Consider the following 15947-nt stretch of genomic DNA (forward strand, 5'->3'; position numbering starts at 1 on the left):
TTGAATACAATGACGATGAACCTTAAATAATCACAATTACTTTGCAGGGCCATGGAGGGGCCTTTCGTGTATAAACAACAGATACTGTCATCCTATGTCTCAGTTCCCATACTGATGGTAGGCACTGGGAAGATAGTGTCTAGCTATCAATCAGGACCACAATAGGCTAAACAAACAAGATGAAACTCAATCACTTGCACTTATGAGATTCACTGTCGCAGCAATCGGAACACGCCCAGTTATTGTTAATTGCATCCAATGTGACCGGTCAGCTGACATCAGCTATCATTGCTTGTCACAAGCCTTGATGGCTATGCAAATTGAGCCAGCTTGTGACATGTGGATGGAAGTGGGCGTGTTATCACAAGTGTATAAAGGCAGTCTTCATCGCTGCATTGGCATCAGATTTCTGAAATCATCCTACAATCAACATCATGGAAACGTTCCACCTATACGCCGAACTGTACGAGGCCGAGAGTCGTTTCAAGAAAGCCTGTGAGCAAGTTGTCTTGTTGAATGACAAGCTTGAAGGTCTTCAGCATCGCTATGACAAGGCCCGTCAAGAAAACCACCGTTCGTTCCGTTACAACCTCCGTCTCCGAATGGCCAGTGTGGAAGGCGTTCGCAATGCATACTACGAGTATGCTTGTGAAAAGGCCGAGAAAATAGCTGAACTGAGATATTGCTGTGGAAAATCCACATCACTTTGAGAAATTGGCATTCGGTGAAGGACTTTCAAGGTTAAATCATTTTGTCATGTCTTGACCTTGTGACTCGCCGTTGAAAGAATGTATGCTGGAGATTACCAATCTTCTGTTGCCAGGCGTCTGAATGTTAGTCTGAGGAAGATATCATGGCTTGCAGTTCGTTGCAACCAAACAGGTGTAACAAATTACCGTCCCCGTACAGGCAGACCTCGAGTTACCACCACTGCAAACCAAGATCGGTACATTATGGCACTACTGTTGCGTGATTATACTGCCTCTGGTGAGCGCACAACAACAATGGTGCCTGCACTTCAGAGGATATCCGGTCAAACTGTACGGAACAGGTTGAAAGAGATTGGTCTGAGAGCTAGGAAAACCGACGTCAGGGTCGTGCTACGTCGTCACAATCGCTCTCAACATCTCCGTTATCTGAAAGTATCCCCTTGGTTGTACAGACATTACCTTTTTCTACATGGTGTAAAATTTCATGCACTAAAGTCTATTTGTGGACGAGTTATACATGTTTGACAATTGACAATATTACAGTTTCGCAACAGATTCCTCATCTATGTGTTTCTTTTTTCGACCTTCTTTTTTCGAGATAGTACAGTACTGCACACGAATCTCTATCTTACTGATGACAGCAGCTTGTTAAAAGGAATGATTGTGACGTTCAGTCACTTACAGCATGTAAATATCTTCACACCATCAGATGTAGACAAGTATAAACGACCACGAGAACCTACACACAGTCCCCGTGGACTCATGACACCGTCCTGTCGTGGCACAATTTTTCTTACAAACTGTCCTGACTCAGTCAGATGGATGAGTAAGTCCGAGACCATCATCAAGATGTCGCCTGTGCTTGGTTCCACCATCAGACACCAGGATGTAGGGAGACTTTAGGATGAATGCACCCTTTTGACCAGGATAAACTGACTTCAGCACGTGTCCCGACATATCCAGGATATCCGCTAGCGTAACAAGGGGCGGTTGTGACCAGGCGAGATAAAACTGGAATTTGGACTTCGTTATCAACAGGAACAGATGTATCCTGCACTGTGGCCGTGACAACTCACGTGATACATTTACGAGTTGACAAACCGGACTTACCCGAGACAGTCGGCTGGAAGAAATGGTGAAACTTTATGGAGTGTTAACTTCTTTATTTACACAATAGCGACATTTCGGTATTAGTTTCTTATGCCGTTTTCAAGCATATGGTTCTCAAGTAGAACGTTACTATTGTGAAAATAAAGAAGTTGATCATCCATTATGTTTTGTCATCTCTAGGAGACACCAGACTCCGATTCTGCTACATGAGACGTAGGATAATGTGGTTATGAACGAGTATTTTCTTACATTAAGTTCTGAGTTTGCAGCATCAGATGAGAGTAACTTTGTTGCAATATTTCAGCTCATTATTCCAGAATGAGGATTATATCACTTGCTTTATCTGTAAACCACTGGCATACAGCATACACAATGGGGACGAAGCCTGGAAGTATGTTTTACAAGCAACTAAGAAGATCATGTCGCATGCACATAGACATTAATACAGAATATAATTAGTTCAGTCATCTTTAAATAAGTTATGATATAGAGGCCATTTAGAATAAATTTCGACTTTACAGCTTTTGTTGAAGGAAACACATTTTTCAATACTAGATCCCAATTTCAACTCCCTTCTGAACTGAGCAATATTTGGTAAAGCAGAACTGAACTTGCATTTATGCAATTATATTTTCCCAGTAATATGAAAAATTCGAAAACAGGGTCAGTAAGAACATTTTTCTTACAGCCAAATATTATCAGTTCCATAGTGATGAGTGTGAGATTATGTATGTGATCACAACCTTCTGTTAACCATGATAAACAATTTTACCAAAAGATTTGCACAAATTCACATTCCCAAAACAAGTGGCAAATAGATTCCTTTTCTTCATTACAGAATAAACATAAATCTGAATCTTTAATTTATTTTTTGAAAGGAATTGTATTGGTAGTTAAATTTCTATGGAGTATCCTGTACTGAAACCATCTCATTTTGGTGTTGATTTAAACGATTTTAGGAAAATTCCAGTACCAGTCAAATGCTCTTGCCATTTTAACTGTACCCTTGGTGTCCTGTTTGAAGAACAGAGGAAAAAGTAATAGGCCTTGTTGATTGAAAGTAACAGCCGAGTAATAGGTGTATATCCTGCACACGTTCCAGTGTTTTCTTTCACTATTGGCAAGTCAGCAAACTATTTTCTTATGACACCATAATATTCTAAAAAAACACACATTCATCTGATACCTTTCATTAAATCAGCCACAGACAGATAACTGCCATATTCAACAAGATCACACATTTGAGAGATACCTTTTTGGAACCATTCTTCATAAAAAAGCTTTTTATCTACAACGACATTGCTATTATAACAAATATATGATCAGACAAGAAATCTTCAAAATTATCAGGTTTAATTTAACTTGAAAAATCATAAAAGCATGAAAACAATCAATCCAGAAAGGACTTTTTAGATTACTGACTATTTCGTTCAAATTCGCTACATTTGGAAACCTAAGCGTTTTCTCACGAATTAGAGGCCCACTTAATGTAGTTTACAAAATGTCTTGTTCATGTATTGCAGAAAGGCTTAAAAAAGTTCTACCTATTCTAAGTAATAGTGACCAAATTGGATTTATGTCCAATAGATATATTGGTGACAACATAAGAATTGTTTATGATGTTTAGTTTTTTAACAGAATCACAAAATATTCCAGGTATGTTATTAAAAGTTGATTTTGCTAAAGCATTTGATTCTGTTTCATGGACTTTTATACAGAAACATTATCTTTCTTCGGCTTTGGACCTTTCATAAGAAGGTGGATTGAAGGTTTTTTTATGAGGATATTTAATCTTGTATTACTATAAATGGCTAAATGTCCTATTCTTTTGGGGTTCTAAGGGGGTGTAGACAGGGAGACCCCTTGTCGCCGTATATTATTCTGCTGTGAGGGGGAATATTGGCAGGCATTGTGCGTGCAAGCAAGGATATAAAGGGCATAGAGGCAGATTATACTGACTTTCTTTTTGATGGGAGCAAATGTTCTCTTCAAGCTGTTGTTGAAGTCTGTTGTGGATGGCTGTGCCTGTATGTCAGGTTTGAAGATTAATTATGATAAATCCCAGGTAATATGGAATGGCGGTATGAAAAACAGTGCAAAAAGATATATACATGTATCTCATTTAAAACGTCCGTGGACCCCCTCAACATTCACTATTTCAGATATTGTTCAGTGCAATTATAGCTCAAAACTTTTTGAATTAAAACAGGTGATGAATAAATGGATAATCAAAATTTTAATCCCGCTTCGAAAGATTGCTTTGATCAAATGGTTATATATGTCCAAACGTAAAACGCGATTTGGTGGCCCAAAATAAAAAAGCTCATGTTCACTGCAGAACACAGTGGCGATTGTGTGTGTCAGACAATATCAAATACAAAAATTCAATCAAATTAGAAATTTGTATAGCGCTACATATCCAAAATCCTGCCCATGTGTGCTGAATGGAATGATCGTTTAAACAGGAAGGTTTTGAGACAAGACCGGACACTGTTGATATTTTCCGAGTTTCCGACATTTTCAGGCTGTGCTAAATGGTCTGTCCCCGTAAGTTGTGGTCCAGGAAGATGGAACATCTAAGCTTTGCTGACTAGTTGGTCTGAATGGACTTTCAAGCTTGTGAAGGTTTACTACTTACTGGAATAGAGAAAGCTCATTAAGGGCTTGTAATGAAACACAAGATGTTTGAATACAACTTTGTCACTTACAGGGAGCCAGTGTAATTCCTTAAGGACTGGTGTTATGAGCCTGGTAGCTGCGTTTTAAACACGCGTCCATGTACGGCTGCTGTAGTCCAGAAAGTAAACTGTTGCAATAGTCCAGATGATATGTCATGTCACAAATTCATGGATTAGACATTTTACTGGAGGTGTGTCCATGTACCTGCTAAAGTGTCTGGTGTTCCTTTACTGAGACAATACCTGCAAGATGCAAGGCTCGTATAGTTTGATTCACGCAAGTTGGCTGAAGTGTAGTACCCGATACCATGTGTTTTGTTAGTGACGACCGAGAGGTAGTTGCTTGACCGGTTTTGATCAGTAGTCAGAATTTCAGGTCTCATCTGACATATGACGGGTACCCAACAACCTGTGACGTCATCAACATTAACATACAAAAGGGGAAGTTACTCCTGAAATCAGTTCTCCTGGAACACCGATAAGCTTAACATTACACCATGCTTAAAACAGTTCGGAATTAACATTGACGTTATCAGTAAGATAAATATTTTGTTCACTGGTCCCTCGGGGACCATGGGTTGAGGTACCTTCGATGTCAATTTTGAAGTGTTTGAATCGTGAGTATTCACTTCAGCCAGCCTGTGTGAATCAAACGATTCGAATCTTGCATCTTGTTTTCCGGAAGGTACTGTCTTATTAAAGTCGCCGCGATGTAATTTGTCTTATTAATATTCACAGGGACTAGATTTGAACGTTTTGTAAAAATTTATTTATTAGAATGTGAGGCATTTTTTTTCGTAGCCATCGCTAGATAGGGCGGACGACAGAAGAAAACAGATTAAGAGTTATCTCCCTTCCATTCGAGATAGCTACCACAAAATACGGATTGAGTTGCTACTGGCAGTGGGGTGTAATCTAATAACCTCACTTGTACACGGGGTGCATTGAAAATAATAGAATAGCGCTCAAACAATTATACAACAGAATACAAATACTGATGGAGCGCCGCACAATCGGCAGGTGACATATTAATAATCATTCTCAAGTTGGCGACAGAAACAGTCTACGTTTCTTCATTGCAAGAAATATATGATTCTCTAAACTTTCCATGATACGTGCATTGGTTGATGTTAAACTCAGATATAGGTTATGTTCTCAAGGACATTTCCAGTGATATCTTGGTAGTAATGATTGCCTTAATTTGTCAAAAAAATGGGTATTGTAGAACATGAAATTCTGGAACAATACATAACGGACATGGGCGTTCTTCCCTCTTTAACCCGAGTTTCCGCCCCATTTCAATCATTAAGCAGCGATTAGAAAACAATGTGCAGAGCGATAGATTTTCACTGATATACTAGACAGATAACTTTCAAAAGCTCACCGCAGTTTTAACTGACCGATATAAAGATGATTTAGAGCACTGATTTCAACTTTCGAACCACCCCTGGTTGTCAGTATCAACACACCTCTGCTTGAACGACTGAATGAAGGAGGGGATGTTGTTAACCCCTTGATCGGAACACCGACCCAAATATTACTCCATATTCAAAGAGCAGAGTTTAACTCGAAAGGGCCAACAAACAATACCCTTGTTCGGTACACACTTTTCATACTGATAAACGTGACGTATTATTGTATTATTAACATTATTATTTTGATAGAGTAACCTAACCCAATACTTATTAATCTTGACATAATTATTAACCTTGGTGGATATCACCCAAGCTCTCCACGAGGTACAACATCAGGAGTTGATCTACTGAGATGTAGCAGGTGTAAAATACAAAATGTATTATGGAGAGCCTCAATATCTGGTGCCGGGTGGAATCCCCAGATTTCACTGCCATATATAAGCACAGGTAAGATTCAACATAAAAACTATGAAATAAAATATCAAATGGTAGTTTACAAAACTGAGCGATCTTACACTTTCAACACTGCAAGACTTTGAGGCCTTGTTGAACAAGAGTTTTCTGGGTCATCTACCACGAACCCGAGCTAGCCAACTGAACACCGAGATATTTATATATAGTAACCACGCCTAGGTATTTACAACACTACAATACAAGTTCATAGTGCTTTCTACACACAAGGCATAATCAACAACGCTGCTGCCATTATTTGCAAACATGTAAACGGACCTAGATTCTTGTCTTCCCCAACAGCCCCATTACAGATATGGACTGTGTTTACACAGTAGTTCAGTTCTTGATCTGTTGGTAAGTAATAGGAATCATCATAAGCTTTATAGTCAGAGACATGACCCCCACCAGACCGTGCATTTAGGAGAAAATTATACAGCATCTTGATAGATGACTGTTTGAGTTGGTTGTGTGATCTTAAACCACATAATATTATCAGAAATGCACGGTATAAAGAGACACGTATGTTCGTACTTAGAGACATTATACTGAACCATAACCAATATTTAGCTATGAACAAGACCAGTTTTATTCAGTGACATTTATTGAACGTGGATAATTGGTGAATTGATATCAGAATGACAATGTGTCAACGTGGAGTCAGCCCCATGACCAGGAGTTAAGTTCAGGTGAGCCATGGGTCGAGTCCTTTCCAGTACTCCTAGTCCTCTGCAGGCCGCATGTGAGGCCACAGTGAGGTTAAACCGTGTTGTCCATGCACCCACCCACACTGTACAGCTTGGGCATTGCTGAGCGCGCCGTCAAGCAACAATCATTCATAAATTATTTGCAACAAATATATAGAACACGATCAATGATTAAATGGCATATTTGACTTGAAATGATATTTTACTGCGCGTCAAAAACGTGTGATTATCGTTTATCTCCCTTAGACTGCTCGGCAGTCAAATGAATGCCCTCAAACTAATGTTTTGTTATGACGCCACACTTTAGTAACCCAAAGAGAAATTAATAATGCTACGAAGCCACCAGATACATAGCTTCTTCAACTTGTTCTGGCTGCAAAGTTTTCTCCTTCTGATCATCCTTTCATAAATTAGTTGAAGCAAAATCAGACTATGACCTGGAGAAACTTAAAATGCCGAAACACATGTACATTTCCTACATATGAGGTTTCTGCCTTTGATGAATGACCTACAATACCTGTCTGTAACCTTCCCTTCGGGGGAGACCAAAATTACGTATACTTTATACATACGATTGTATTTGTCATGTGCAGAGTGTCGGAATATTAAGAATTCCTGTCCGTAAACCCAGCAATGTATGTATGTATGTATGTATGTATGTATGTATGTATGTATGTATGTATGTATGTATGTATGTATGTATGTATGTATGTATGTATGTATGTATGTATGTATGTATGTATGTATGTATGTATGTATGTATGTATGTATGTATGTATGTATGTATGTATGTATGTATGTATGTATGTATGTATGCCTGCAGGCAGGCAGGCACGCAGGCAGGCAGGCAGGCACGCACGCACGCACGCACGTATGTATGCATGCATGTCATTCTACTATTTACGTTGTAGACTGGGAATAAAAATGGAAATGGAAAAAAAACAGTTTTCTCTCCAATAGAAAGGGAGAGCATGCACATGTCCTTTTATATATATTATCAATACTATATTTTCTATGTACATAATTGTAAGCATATGAACATATGAACGTCTACATATGAACGCCTCATCCTTTATACACGATGAATGAATTACAACTCCTATCTGTAACCTCTATTTCGATGGAGACCAAAGTTATGTACACTTGTATACATACGATTGTATTAGCCATGTGCAAAGTGCCAGAATTAAGACCTCCTGTATGTAATTCCACTTCAGTTAAAGAGAAAGATATTTATCATAGCACGTATGTGCATATGTATATATCTTCAGGGAGACGTCGTCTACACACACACACACACACTGTCATTATACACTGTGTATATCTGTGTGTGCGTGTGTTTGAGTGAATGTATGCATATCATACTATATGTACTGAATACGTTGTAGAGTGGGAATGAAAATGGGAATGAAAAACTATATCTAAACATTACAACATAACCCGATTCAGTAACTAATACAGAACACTGCTATAATACTGCAAAATATTTCCCAAATTACACAAACCAATAGCTTATATTGAAAAGAAGGATTGTGATGTGTTTACACACGAGATGCCAATACCTCCACTCCAACTAATGTACACAAGTACATATGACCACGACCACCAACGCACAGTCCCAATGGACACTGGACACCATCCTGTGATGTCAGTATGTTTCTAACAAACTGTCCTGACTCTGTCAGATGGATGACTCTGTGTTGTGAGTAGTCTGTCACCAGGATGTCGCCTGTCCTGTTGCTTGTAATACCACGTGGAACCTTCAGTGCTGTATCTCCCGTAGGTCTGTAGTTAAACACCACATCTCCCCCGGGAGTCAGACACACGACACACTTGGTCCCACCATCAGACACCAGGATGTTTCCTGTCCGCGTGGTACAGAGGAAGTTAGGATACTTTAAGATGCCTCCACCTTCGTGGTTTTGACAAACTGACTTCAACACGTGTCCCGACATATCCAGGATTTCAACACAGGGAGGGGACTCGGAACTTGCTGCTAGTGTAGAAGGTGTCAGAGACGTTATGCCCCAGTACTGTTTGCTGGTTGTGATTGTCGACAGCAGCATTAGGTTAGGGTTCACTTCAGCTGTTACAATCTGACAGGTCTCCCGGACAGTGACAGCCACCTGGTTGTGTGCCAGCCTTGTTATACCATAGGGTGTACCTTCCAGACTGAGCTTGCTGTGACCTGCCTGACTGTTCCTGGTGTACAAGGACTTCACGCTGTTGTTGTTGAAGTCCGTTACTACCACTGTGTCTGAACCATTCACCTTTAACACCGTCACGTCAGTAGGGGATCCTTCCATGGCATCTCCTAATACTCTCACGTCAATGGTGTCCTGTAACACAGGAGCAGCCTTCAGGTCCAGCTCATCGTCATACTGGACGTGTATCTCACCCAGATGGAGATCGTCGAGTGCTCTACTCAGCTTGTCTGTTTCCTGTCTAAATGATATCTTGTCTATTCTTACCTTCTCCTTCACGTTTACGGCTCCGACAGCCTCCACATCACCGGCCTCACATCCCTGATACATCTCATACACATCCATGTCACACTCAGATTGTAGAGCCTGGTCTATCAGCTCAGCCTGTTGTTGGTACATCTGTACTGACATCTCACCTGACTTTATGTCTGCCTTCAGTTGGCCAATGTGTCTGTCAGACATCTCTTTCAGTTCAGACAGAAGTTTCTGTTCCTTGGCTTTGATCACCTCTATTGCTGTGAGACTTGCAGACTTGATATTTGATTCTAATTGTAAATAATGCGCCAGTTCTTCGCCGACTTTGGAGTTTTGTTTTCCAACATGTGTTATTATCTCATTGTGTTTCTTTAACAAGCTCTCTTTACGTCTTTCCAGATCCATTTTCAGTGCTGGAATCTCAATCTCAATCTCAACAACCAAGCCACATCTTCTGTGATATATAATGCAGCATGTTTGACAGACAGCTGTTTTACAATCTTTGCAAATATATTTGATATTCTCGTCCTTGTGAACTTTGCACATGACCTTTCTGTTAACCTTGACCTTTGTCTCGCCAGACAAGTCAATTACGTGATGGTGACGGGTAGATGGGATTTGTTGGTGCAGCCATGTACATCGTTCACATAGTGTGTCGCCACAAATTGAACACCACGATGTAGCTGAAGTTGTCCCCCCTTTCTCTTTACAATAAATGCAGAAAGTCGCATCTGAAATAGTTATGCAATAATGTGGAGTTGTGGATGTTTTATCGTTTCGCGTTATATTACTTCATGTTGCACATCATGTAAATAAATGGGAACATGCACCAGAACACTGGAGTAAGCCCCAGACGGAAATGTCATAAAACTACTGTTGGATTTGTCTCACTGGTAAACGATACATGGTTCTTGGGTCATGTGACTTCTGGTATTCTGTCTGCTTTTCGCTAAGCACAAGCACACAAAAGGGTTATATTTTCATAAACGTTCAAATAAGAGTGGTTTTAGATAGTTCGTAGTAAACTCTCTTCTCAACATGGCACACATTTAAATGCAATTAAATGTAGATAACCGTATAGGAGGAACGTACATACTGGTACCAACCACAAACATTCACCTTTAGATCGTGGGCAAAACGAGTCCAACAGTCCCTGGATGACAAAGATAGGCTTGACGTCATCCGCCCACTCCTCCACTGGTCGCACGGGGTCAGACACTTTCGTCATCTTGCTGCAGAATGGACACAGGAGAGACTTGGCACTGATGGCTTCTGGTCTGGTTTTGGTGTAGCTTACGACGCATTTTCGACAGAAGGTGTGATTACACACAAGTGTACAGGGCTTGTCAAACAACTCTGTACATATGGTGCATGTCAGGAAATGTTCTGTCAACTTCTGGGTGGTCGTCATCTCTCCTGCGACAAGACCAACCAGACGGAACATACATGCTCTTATCAAACCAAGCCAAATCAAACCATGAGGCTTTACACAAACGACTTAATCTGTGGTCCTTATGTACTGTTTTATTCGGACAGTAAAACATGAACATATGTATGGAAACATGATCGAATCTCCCGTTTAATACAAGCATAATGTCAGGCATATGCAGATCAACAGTCTGAGCTAGCATTGTTTGGCAAGTTCAGTTAGCAGCTGACTCTATTTGTGTGTGAATGATAATTGTTACAGTCTACCACTGAACATTTTGGCATATAGGTCATTTTGTTCAAAATTGGTAGTATTTTTCGGTCCTTTCCAATTTCTAACAAACATATTTTTGTTCCAATTAGAGTTATATCAATCAATAAATGTGGTACATCTTGTCATTTGGAAATTTATGCTTAATCACGTTTTGAGGTCAAAATTGGCAGATGTTTTTTTCCGTCTTCAGTGTTCACAAATAATATATAGACCAATGCAAATAAAAAAAGCAATTCAGGTTGTGACAAATAAGACTGATCAAGTATATTCCAAGTGTATTTAATCAACTTTTCAACAGTTTTCAACTTTCTTGCCCTGTGACTTTGTGTCCTGAGCGTTACCAGGGCGTGAAATTACTGCAATAAGTTCCCCCTGGAGCAAGATTGTAAATCTACTTCCTGATTCTGCTTGACTTTCTTCCTACGGAAGCGTGGTAGGGCCACAGTGAAACCTTTGTTTGGTGTTCCTATATAAGCCATAATGTCTTACGTAGGAGATACTTAGTCCTACGTAGGAGATACTTAATCCTACGTTAGGAGATCCTTAGTCCTACGTAGGAGATCCTTAGTCCTACGTAGGAGACACTTAGTCCTACGTAGGACTAAGTAACTCCTGCGTAGGAGTTAGTATTTCCTACGTAAGACATACCATCTCCTACGCAGGACTTAATGTATCCCTTTTAAGGGTCGGTTCAAGAAGTATGGTTTTTAAGCTGAGAAATCTTTGGTTTGGAGATTTCCTACGTAAGACTTAGTGTCTCCTACGTAGGATTGGTATCTCCTAGTTTGTAATAGTTTTCATGGACATGTTCAGTCTTCCATATTTACCAAGTGTGCACAAATAATACTGTGTAAAGAACGGAACTCGACCATATCGTACTGCTTGCTGTGAAATGTATTGTTTGTTTTTATTCAAAAGCCAAAACATGTATTAACAAGTTCTATACTGATATAACAAATGTACAAACTCTTCCGACAGCAGGAAACATGCCATATTGTTACAAGTTACCATTTCTAATACCCTTACGTCACTGTCTGCCCGAAATTGGATTAGTAGTTGAAGTAAATAGTATCAGTTTTTCCTTACACTTTGCCTATTTCTATGTTGCATTAAACTGTTTATGGTTCATGTCAGACTGTTACCATGCCTGTTTAAGCTGTTACCAGTACTTTCCTAATCGTTAATAGTGTTAACTGACTGTTCTAATTCATTCGTCACCTGTTCTGGGCTTAGTAGCAATTATATTTTACACAATATTTGCCTACTGAATGTTATATACATAATAATTGTTCAGAAAAATGCAATTATTTTGTGTTAAACAAGTGAAAGATACAAAATAATACTTTAAAGATTGATGATAATAGTTTTTACACTAAAGTTTGACTGCATCAGTGTAAGAGCTGTGAATGCCATCTGTAAATGATTTTTCAGAATTATATTTCAGCATCATTATTCTAATTAAAAAGCGGTTACGTTCAGAACTTTCCCCATCCACTATTAATAATTAATTGATTAATTAATTAATTAGTCGATAGTTAATTCAATATCAATAAATATCTTTTTTAATTAATCAATTAATCAATTCAATGTCAGTAAGTATCTTTGAATAATTGTTTGAGATTTTCTTTGAATGAAGACCAAATCATTTGTTAAAATGGCCATATAAATCCCCCCACTGTGGGTGTCAATAAACATGGTTCAGAATGTTCATGCTTCTAAAAAGAGAAAATCATCCCTGTATTTTATCAGTAAAATACGACAGAACTTTCACTAATTTTCCATTTTATCCTGTGTGCCACCTCAGACCTTATATGGCAACCATTAGAGTACTCCAACTACATACATCTATATCCTGACATCAGCACTAATATGGCAACCGTTAAAGTACTCCAACTACATACATCAATATCCTGACATCAGCACTGATATGGCAACCGTTAAAGTACTCCAACTACATACATCAATATCCTGACATTAACAGTGATATGGCAACCGTTAGAGTACTCCAACTACACATATCAATATCCTGACATCAGCACTGATATGGCAACCGTTAAAGTACTCCAACTACATACATCAATATCCTGACATCAGCACTGATATGGCAACCGTTAAAGTACTCCAACTACACATATCAATATCCTGACATCAGCACTGATATGGCAACCGTTAAAGTACTCCAACTACATACATCAATATCCTGACATCAGCACTGATATGGCAACCGTTAAAGTACTCCAACTACATACATCAATATCCTGACATCAGCACTGATATGGCAACCGTTAAAGTACTCCAACTACATACATCAATATCCTGACATCAGCACTGATATGGCAACCGTTAAAGTACTCCAACTACATACATCAATATCCTGACATCAGCACTGATATGGCAACCGTTAAAGTACTCCAACTACATACATCAATATCCTGACATCAGCACTGATATGGCAACCGTTAAAGTACTCCAACTACATACATCAATATCCTGACATCAGCACTGATATGGCAACCGTTAAAGTACCCACACTACGCAATAACGATGTATGCATATATAGTACAGATACATCAGGAGAAAAACTCGAAGTCACAAGGTCGATCAAAGAAGCAATAAAAGTAGACGCTTCATACACCATGCTCAGTCTAAACATTGCAGTATATTAGGTGCCTGGAGATGACCTAACAGTTAGACGAACCATGGTGGTGTTACCTGTACACAGTGGGACAGGTGGGTAGCGTTGTACCTGGAATAGACACAGTCCCTGTGAAAACACACTCACCAGAGACAGCTTGGTAACCAGTGGAGAGGGAAGGAAACTGAGCGCCGGAAGATACAGATATATATCTGGGCTTGGTGAATCAGTGATCAGAGATCCAGTTCCCCAGGAACAATGATCCTCAAGTGAGAAACATGCCATGAGAGAAGCAACATTGTGCACAAATACAGGGATGGCAACAGGAAAATCGGTTTTCAGCTGGAAACCTAATATTGTGTCTTCGAATGGGAGTTCAGATGATTCACAAAACTGATCATTTAGAAATAAAGAAAGCGGAATCCGTCGAAAATTGTCATCCCTGCATGTAACATGACACAAAGAAGTGAAATACTCATCACCATACACTGTTGTGCTGCCCTGTGCCTCCCGCTTATAAGACCATGTCAATAGATGAATTATGCATCATTGTAAACCAAAAGTTACTGTGTTCTGTAATCTGATTGGTTGAAAAACACGATTAAATGGTATTAGATTCCCGGAAACTGAAAGGCTATTCACCGCGTATTGACACGTAAACAATTGTTTTGTTGTGTCATCAACAGTGGTGACGTTATTCAAATCATATTGTGACTTAAAGTTAGAATGACGTCACAAATGAGCAACTCCAGATGCTACCATGAGAACCAGCTGAAACGGCCAGCCGATGACACTTCACTGCTGTGTCCGTATTCGATGTAAACGAGTGCAGACAGTAAAACCCCTTTGGTTTACATTTTGTGTTTACAATGTCGATAAACATCATGTGTTGGCCAATTTCCGGGTGTTATTGAGTATTTGAAGCACGGGAATGCAGTTGGAACACCCGGAAATTGGCCAACACATGATGTTTATCTCCTAAATACATACTGTTGTGCTGCCGTGTGCCTCCCGCTTATACCGCCATGTCAACAGGTGAATTATGGGTCCATAGACACTGTTGTGCCACCTTGTCAACAGGTGAATTATGTGTCCATGGACACTGTTGTGCTGTCCTGTGCCTCCCACTTATACCACCATGTCAACGGGTGAATTATGCATTCACAGACACTGTTGTGTTACCCTGTGCCTCCCGCTTATACCGCCATGTCAACGGGTGAATTATGGGTCCATAGAGACTGTTGTACTGCCCTGTGTCTCCCGTTTATACCACCATGTCAACAGGTGAATTATGGGTCCATAGAGACTGTTGTACTGCCCTGTACCTCCCGCTTATACCACCATGTCAACAGGTGAACTATGGGTCCATAGAGACTGTTGTACTGACCTGTGCCTCCCGCTTATACCACCATGTCAACAGGTGAATTATGGGTCCATAGAGACTGTTGTACTGACCTGTACCTCCCGCTTATACCACCATGTCAATAAGTAAATTATGGGTCCATAGAGACTGTTGTACTGACCTGTGCCTCCCGCTTATACCACCATGTCAACAGGTGAATTATGGGTCCATAGAGACTGTTCTACTGACCTGTGCCTCCCGTTTATACCACCATGTCAACAGGTGAATTATGGGTCCATAGAGACTGTTGTACTGACCTGTACCTCCCGCTTATACCACCATGTCAACAGGTGATTTATGGGTCCATAGAGACTGTTCTACTGACCTGTGCCTCCCGCTTATACCACCATGTCAACAGGTGAATTATGCATCAGTAGACACTGTTGTGCTGTCCTGTGCCTCCCGCTTATACTGCCGTATCAACAGGTGAATTATGCATCCATAGACACTGTTACACTGCCCTGTGCCTCCCGCTTATACCACCATGTCAACGGGTGAATTATGCATCAATAGACACTGTTGTGCTGTCCTGTGCCTCCCGCTTATACTGCCGTGTCAACAGGTGAATTATGGGTCCATAGACACTGTTATACTGGCCTGTGCCTCCCACTTATACCACCATGTCAGCGGGTGAATTATGGGTCCATAGAGACTGTTGTACTGACCTGTACCTCCCGCT

General features: G+C 40.0%; 1 protein-coding gene across 1 annotated transcript; it reads right to left on the reverse strand.

Annotated features, from left to right (window-relative positions):
* Positions 1 to 8611: 8611 nt before the first annotated feature.
* LOC137258647 (E3 ubiquitin-protein ligase Midline-1-like) lies at positions 8612 to 10954 on the reverse strand. Its single transcript, XM_067796344.1, has 2 exons — positions 10649 to 10954; positions 8612 to 10260 (listed from the first exon to the last, which is right to left on the reverse strand). The coding sequence occupies exons 1-2, from the start codon at positions 10938 to 10940 to the stop codon at positions 8612 to 8614; spliced, it is 1941 nt and encodes a 646-aa protein (XP_067652445.1). The 5' UTR covers positions 10941 to 10954.
* Between the last annotated feature and the right edge of the window lie 4993 nt (positions 10955 to 15947).

Source organism: Haliotis asinina, chromosome 12 (assembly GCF_037392515.1).
Source record: "Haliotis asinina isolate JCU_RB_2024 chromosome 12, JCU_Hal_asi_v2, whole genome shotgun sequence".
Lineage (NCBI taxonomy): Eukaryota > Metazoa > Mollusca > Gastropoda > Lepetellida > Haliotidae > Haliotis > Haliotis asinina.

Coding starts and splice junctions, on each gene's coding strand:
- LOC137258647 (XM_067796344.1), bottom strand. CDS start 10,940: ATGACGACCACCCAGAAGTTGACAGAACATTTCCTGACATGCACCATA. Junction 10,261..10,648: donor GTTTTGCCCACGATCTAAAG/GTGAATGTTTGT, acceptor TAACTATTTCAG/ATGCGACTTTCTGCATTTAT.